The 7919-nt window shown below is 44.6% G+C and overlaps 1 protein-coding gene across 1 annotated transcript in view; it reads left to right on the forward strand.

The window, feature by feature from the left end:
* EXOC1L (exocyst complex component 1 like) overlaps nt 1-2792 on the forward strand; it is a 48160-nt gene extending 45368 nt beyond the window's left edge. Inside the window, exon 4 of the mRNA XM_073583675.1 lies at nt 2387-2792. Within this exon, the coding sequence (XP_073439776.1) occupies nt 2387-2650 (264 nt within the window). The 3' untranslated portion in view covers nt 2651-2792. The remainder of the gene's footprint in view (nt 1-2386) is intronic.
* Nucleotides 2793-7919: the final 5127 nt, after the last annotated feature.

Here is a 7919-nt window from a genome sequence, read left to right on the forward strand (position 1 = left end):
TCCCTACTAAAATTTAAGAAGGGACTGGATGCCTTTCTTGAAAAGTATAATATTACAGGGTATATACACTAGTCTCCTTAATATTGCGTTGATCCAGGGAGCTAGTCTGATTGCCGTATGTGGAGTCGGGAAGGAATTTTTTTCCCCAATGTGAAGCTTACTGTTTGCCACATGGGTTTTTTTTGCCTTCCTCTGGATCAACATGCTAGGGAAAGTTAGGATAGGATATGGGTTGAACTAGATGGACTTAAAGTCTCCCTTCAACCTTAATAACTATGTTACTATGTTACTATTATTCAGAGAGTCCAGTATGCAAGCTGATGCTATTTGTGGGTTTTTCTTTGCATACCAAACAATTTTCCTGGCACATGGGGATGAAATTTTTGTTGGTCTACCTGACCGTGGTTTTGTTTATACAGAGCCTCTGATATTCCATTTGTTAATCACAGTTTGAATGATGCTGACTGGCATTATCAATTCCTTGGATATGTTTTTGAATCCCTTTCCTGTTTTATACATTTCATCTACCTTTTTCCGTAGATCCGTTGACAATTCTTTTACTTTCCCCATGACTCACAATCCAGAAACGTCACTGGCTGGACGAAAGATGCAAGAGTCTGTCTGGATCCCAGAAACTCACTCAGCTTTTATGCACACACACTGATTACAGGTCACAGGTGAGGATGTTACCTTTAGTAGCCATTCAAACCAATTTGTGTCAACTTCTGTGCATGTTATCAGGCCAAAATCATGTGAACTTTTGAGTCATTTGTTTTTTGTGGGTTGTCATAATGATTTAAAAAGAGAAAACACAGTAATTTGACAATAAATGGCTTCACCCAACCACTAACCATAAGTGGAGAATACTGCAGTGCGCAGGCGCCAGACCTCTCCCAATGCCTGCACATTGCAGAACTCTGCTCTGCCCTCAACAGGGCAGAGCAGTGCACCTGCGCCGGAGCCACTACAGGACGGGAAGAAGAGAACGGCATTGTATGAAAATCGGAGGCGTCGGACCGGACCGTAAGACCCATCTGACTGGACCGCCCCCTCCGGTGAGTAAAATCTAACGTGTTTTTCTTCTCTTTCAGGTTACATCAGGGGCTTATCTGCAGCATTACAGAATGCTGTAGATAAGCCCCTGATGTCAATGCCGGCAGCTGATAGGGCAAAAAAAGGGTGACAGATTCCCTTTACGTTAAATCAGCCTTTTTCTGGTACAAGCATAATAACAACAATCACAGTCCTAATAAGTTAATTTTTGTTAATTAATTTTGAGTGTTATCATATAGTTTTCCCTGAGGTCTCTTACTTTTTCTCCCTGTATGATGCTGGCCAATCATAAGCAAGCAGCAACACTCAAAAGGAAAGAACATGCCCCCATCATAGCTTAGAGCAGATTTCTCAGTGTGTGAGACAGACAGCCTGATCTTCTGGTATAACTTTGTGATTTAACCAGTCAAATACCTAAACTGAGCATACAGCTTATCATTTTGGTGAAACCAGAGTGCAGCGTTAGAGTGAATTAGCTGGTCAAACGTCCAGTCAAATAGTCTGTGCAAGCTTGGTCCTAAGAGGAAAAGAACAAGAAGAGAGGAGTAATTTCACTCACTCTGGGGCTGCACTCAGTGAAGTCTCAGATTCACTGTAATGATAAGCTGTGTGCTCAGTTTAGGTGTACATCCCACGAGTGAGATCATACTTCACACAAAGAAGCCGCTAAAAGAATTCCTGCCCTTGACATCAGTATATTTACTTTTACTTCCTCCCCATGCCAGAAGCTGTGTATGCACTACTATCAGCTGCAGCTTCTCTATATTGTCAGCCATAATTAGTTACATAGGATAGAGCAGAGGCATCTTTAAAATATTATCTTAACACAAGCAACATTTTTTTAAACACAGCCAATTGTAGAACTTCTTAATATTTCAAGATCTCTTAATTAAAATGCACTTTTGTTCATGGGACAACCCCTGTAAGGCCTTTAAACACATTCAATTAAAATTGCCTAAACCCGCTGATTTCTGAGGAATTGGCAGACATACAATGTGCGTGGGGGTCTTCGAATTCTCCACCAGCTGAAAATGTCGAGGAGAAGAAGAATCCACTATTGAATTTCAATGGCCAATTCTTATGTTCGAAGTGGTCATAAGCCGGTACTGTGTAACTGAACGTTGCTATGTATGGGGACTCGAGATAGATATCTGTTAGCCATTTGATCATTTGTCCAACAGCCAACTAACATGTATAGGGGGCATTGGGGTATGGACCTGTGCCAATCAGCAGATTGCCTCAGTAACTCTAATATCAAAGGGTTTCTGCCCTAAGAAATTGTTCAACCTTAATTTATTGTGTGCTTGATGTAACTCTTCTTGATATCCTATAGGACAATCCACATTTTGACATGATGTTTGAAGAGGTCTGTAATGTGGAAGCTTACAGTTGTGCCTCCAAATACGCCTTTGCTCGATGTTTAATTAAACTAAACACTGTGCACACGAAGAGAGACATCAAGGTGTTAAATTTCGACTCCTCTTACATAGAAGAAGGTGTCATCTGGTCTTCAAACAACGGGGACTGTTTAGTACTTATGAGAATATGTTTTTATGCCTCTAATCTTCTGTGCTTATCTTTATGTCCTATTCCATAGGTTATGTGGTCATCATCAATAATTTACTGATCTCCTAGAAGTCTAATGTGAATTGTAGTTGCGTCTGTTTAGATGAACTATCCTAGTGTTTGAGACTGTACAGTCCAGGTTTTAGAATAAATAATGTCAGATTGTTACGGAACTGTTTTAAGTGTTCATAGATTGTGAGAATCAGTTAAAAGCAACATGGACAATAAGTGTAAGGATAGTCAGGATTATTTCTTAGATCTTGTATAAAAAGATAATTCATTGCAAAGAATAATAATAAAGGTAAACATCAATGGTATTAAAAATTAAAGAAATTTTTTTTTACCATTTTTATTCAAATCAAAATTGGCATCACACTTTATAGAAGATGAGATTCAAATGCAGTGGGTACGGAAAGTATTCAGACCCCTTTAAATTTTTCACTCTTTGTTTCATTGCAACCATTTGATAAATTCAAAAAAGTTCATTTTTTTCTCATTAATGTACACTCTGCACCCCATCTTGACTGAAAAAAAAGAAATGTAGAAATTTTTGCAAATTTATTAAAAAAGAAAAACTGAAATATCACATGGTCATAAGTGTTCAGACCCTTTGCTCAGACACTAATATTTAAGTCACATTAGTAGCGTAGCTACCGAGGGGGGAAGAGAGGGCGGTGTGTTGTGAACACTTTTGACCTGGCTTCTGAGTTTGGGCTCCCTCTGGTGGTTGCTTCTGGTAATGGAGTTGGTTTGGCTGACAGAAGTCAATCACCTGAAGAGGATGATTAGAAGTCAGGTGTTACAGACTGGGAAGATTTAAGTGAGCAACCTTCCCTCAGTTGTTGCTGGTGATTTGGTTTTCTTCCTGTGCACTTTGGAAGTCTGTTTGCCTCCTGCTTGGTCCTGCATCTTTCAGATAAGTCATTTGTCAGTTTTTGCCTTTCTCTGATTTTTGCTTTACTGTTGTGAGTTCAGCCTTGTCCCTGCTGGGACCTGTGCTGGGCCCCGTTTCATATGCTACAGCTCATGTCAGTTCTTTCAGTATTTTTAATCCCCTGGTATATCAGTATCCTTTGCTTTGCTTCTAGTTCACACCAGAATTATGATCTAGTGGGGGAGAGGTCATGTGTCAGTATTCTTTCCTGTCCTATTCTATTTAGACAGTTTGGGACCCATCATTTGCTTACTCTATTTTCTGCCTGTGTTTTGTGCTTCATCTTGTCTCACCGGCAATATATGTTTGGGGGCTATCTATTCCTTTGGGGTTCTACTCCAGGGCAGTTTAGCTTTCCCCTTTCTTTCTTTAGGCTTAGTTAATTCTTTGGCTGTGCCGAGGCGTCTAGGGCATCGTAGGTACGTCCCACTGCTAATTCTAGTTCTGTTATCAGTTTAGGGGTCTGCAATCCGTTTAGTTACCTACCTTTCTGGTTATCTGGTTGCTTAGCATATACCCCGGCTATCCTCCTCGGTTACCATATCATAACAGCGGTGGCCCCGGGCCCTGCGCTCTGAGGGGGCCCACACGGAGCTATGCTACTGTGCACGCCGATACAGTTTCATTCAGCCACAGAGCAGGGAGAATCAATCTCCCTGCTCTGCCGCCCGGCCGCTATGGGCCCCTGAGCAGAAGGTGGAGGGCCCCCCGCCCGTCATCACAGGATCACCTGTATCGGCATCTAGGTACGTCCCACTGCTAATTCTAGTTCTGTTATCAGTTTAGGGGTCTGCAATCCATTTAGTTACCTACCTTTCTGGTTATCTGGTTGCTTAGCATATACCCCGGCTATCCTCCTCGGTTACCATATCATAACAGCGGTGGCCCCGGGCCTTGCGCTCTGAGGGGGCCCACACGGAGCTATGCTACTGTGCACGCCGATACAGTTTCATTCTACCACAGAGCAGGGAGAATCAATCTCCCTGCTCTGCCGCCCGGCCGCTATGGGCCCCTGAGCAGAAGGTGGAGGGCCCCCCGCCCGTCATCACAGGATCACCTGTATCGGCATCTAACCGATACAGGTGACCGCACTGATGAGAGAGGGAGTGAGCGCTCCTCCCATCATCCCCCTCTCAGCCTCTGACAGCGGGCGTGCTGACGTCACTGCCCGGCGCCCGCTGTCAGGAGATGAGCGGGAGAGCAGTGAGCAGCGCAGGAGCCGGGAGGAAGAGAGGTGAGTATTTATTTATTTAATTTTATGGGGGTGCATGATTTTACAGTCTGCCTAGGAGGGGGGAGTTTCCTTACCTATTGGTTTGCCTATGGGGGTGTGCTGCCTTATTTCTCAGTCTGCCTATGGGGGGGTGCTGCCTTACCTATACGTCTGCCTATGGGGGGTGCTGCCTTATGTCTCAGTCTGCCTATGGGGGGAGTGCTGCCTTACCTATACGTCTGCCTATGGGGAAGGTGCTGCCTTACCTATAAGGCTGCCTATTGGGGGGTGCTGTCTTACCTATAAGTCTGCCTATGGGGGGTGCTGCCTTATTTCTCAGTCTGCCTATGGGGGGTGCTGCCTTACCTATATGTCTGCCTATGGGGGGGTGCTGCATTACCTATAAGTCTGCCTATGGGGGGTGCTGCCTTATTTCTCAGTCTGCCTGTGGGGGGTGCTGCCTTACCTATACGTCTGCCTATGGGGGGTGTTGCATTACCTATACGTCTGCCTATGGGGGAGTGCTGCCTTACTTATAAGTCTGCCTATGGGGGTGCTGCCTTATTTCTCAGTCTGCCTATGGGGGGGTGCTTCCGTACCTATACGTCTGCCTATGGGGGGGTGATGTATTACCTATAAGTCTGCCTATGGGGGGTGCTGCATTACCTATAAGTCTGCCTATGGGGGGTGCTGCCTTATATGTCTTCCTATGGGGGGGTGCTGCCTTACCAATCAGTTTGCCTATGGGGGGTGCTGCCTTACCTAACAGTCTACCTATGGGGGGTGCTCCCTTACCTTACATTCTACCTATGGGGGGGTGCTGCCTTACCTTACATTTTGCCTATATGGGGGAGTGCTGCCATACCTTACAGTCTAGCTATATGGGGGGTGCTGCCTTACCTTACATTCTGCCTATGGGGGGGTGCTGCCTTACATTACAGTCTGCCTATGGGGGTGCTGCCTTACATTACAGTCTGCCTATGGGGGGTGCTGCCTTATATTACAGTCTGCCTATGGGGCGTGCTGCCTTACATTTTAGTCTGCCTAAGGGTTGGCTGCATTATACTATATAGAGTCTGCCTATGGGGAGTGCATTATACTATATTGAGGACTCTCTGGTGTATTATGCTATATGGAGGCTATCTAGGGGGCCATCATGCAGTGTGGAGATTACAGTAAGGGGGCCATCATACAGTGTTGGAGCCATCAAAAAGTTTGGGGGATAGTAAGGGGTCAGTATATATACAGTGAGGGGGCATTATACTGTGTATAAGAGAGCGAGCATCATACTGTGTATAGGGGAGCTGTACGGGGGGGACTCTGGACATTATTAAATGTAAAGTGAGCATTTATTTTTAGAGGGGAACTTGGGGAACTGTGACTGTCAAAGGAGCACACACAGGGCATTATTACTTTCTAGGGGGCAAAATGTGGGCATTGTTTTCTAGGGCACTTGCACTGGGCATCCCTATATTGTAGAGGGATGCTTTAGAATTTAAAGGGCACAGAGAACCACCCAGCAGATGCAGTAATAGGGACACATATGGCAGCAGTGGCTCAGTATTGGAGTAACAGCAGGATGAGGGGTTTGTGCAGGTTGGGGATAGATGGTGATGGGGCTAGAATATGAGAAGTGAAACGTGTCTTTCTTGTATTCTCTGAAGCCGAGTCCTGGCTGGAGAATTGTCATTGTCGGTTTGGGCCAGATGGAAAAGATGTGAAAAGTGAACGATTCCATCAGAAAGAACGTCGGCAGTAAGATACTATGAGTAACTGCTGTCATAACTTATATGTTCTGTAGAACTGGTATCTACCAGTGACCATATGGCGGTAATATCAATATTGGTATTTATATAGAGATTATTTTCAGTAACAGTGCAGTCATCTGCTGAGGTTCTCCTACATCCACTATTAGGGTGCGTCACTGAGTTGTAATCAAGGTTACCTGGTTAGGGGCCCACTCAGAAGTTTCGCCCCCCCCCCGAACCAAAACCCTAGCTACACCTCTGAGTCACATGCTGTCCATTTCCTTGTGATCCTCCTTGAGATAGTTCTACTACTTCATTGGAGTCCAGCTGTGTTTACTTAAACTGATAGGACTTGATTTGTAAAATTTGTAAAGGCACACATCTGTCTATATAAGACCTCACAACTCACAGTGCATGTTAGACCAAATGAGAATCATGAGGTCAAAGGAACTGGCTAAGGGGCTCAGAGACGGAATTGTGGCAAGGCACAGATCTGACCAAGGTTACAAAATAATTTCTGCAGTACTCAAGGTTCCTAAGAGCACAGTGGCCTCTATAACTCTTAAATGAAAGAAGATTGGGACCACCAGAGTCTTCCTAGACCTGGCCGGTCAGCCAAGCTGAGCAATCGTGGGAAAAGAGCCTTGGTGAGAGAGGTAAAGGAGAGCCCCAAGATCACTGTGGCTGAGCATCACAGATGCAGTAGGGAGATAGGAGAAAGTTCCACGAAGTCAACTATCACTGCAGCCCTCCACCAGTTGGGCCTTTATGGCAGAGTGGCCAGACAGAAGCCTCTCCTCAGTGCCAGACATATGATGGCCTGCATAGAGTTTGCTAAAAAAAAACACATGAAGGACTCCCAGACTATAAGAAATAAGATTCTCTGGTCTGAAGAGACGAAGATAGAACTTTTTGGTGATTATTCCAAGCGGTATGTGTGGAGAAAACCAGGCACTGCTCATCACCTGCCCAATACAATCCCAACAGTGAAACATGTTGATGGTAGCATCATGCCATGGGGGGTGTTTTTCAGCTGCAGGGACAGGATTACTGGTTGCAATTGAAGGAAACAGTGGAAGAAAACCAATTTAAAGGGTTCTGAATACTTTCTGTACCCACTGTATCTGCTGGAAAGCTTGGAGAACAAGCTTAAGGTATATACACACAGCATATTTAAGACGCCAGCGCACCCACTGAGGTTTTCTCGGTAGAGCCTTTTTAGAAGTCAGCAATCTTTTTTGTAGAAGTGGCTTCGCTGGCGATTTTGTGGGGGTCTTTTTTCTTTAATTTATACTATTACTGTTGTCTGACTTTGGCTAGGAAGCCAGCCCACAGAATGAACATGCTATTTCTTTAAACCACTTAACAGTTTATGAACCCTGAAGCTGTTAAGAGGTTACATTGT

The sequence above is a fragment of the Dendrobates tinctorius genome, unplaced genomic scaffold, assembly GCF_039654945.1.
Source record: "Dendrobates tinctorius isolate UK_male_01 unplaced genomic scaffold, ASM3965494v1 ptg000079l, whole genome shotgun sequence".
Taxonomy (NCBI): domain Eukaryota; kingdom Metazoa; phylum Chordata; class Amphibia; order Anura; family Dendrobatidae; genus Dendrobates; species Dendrobates tinctorius.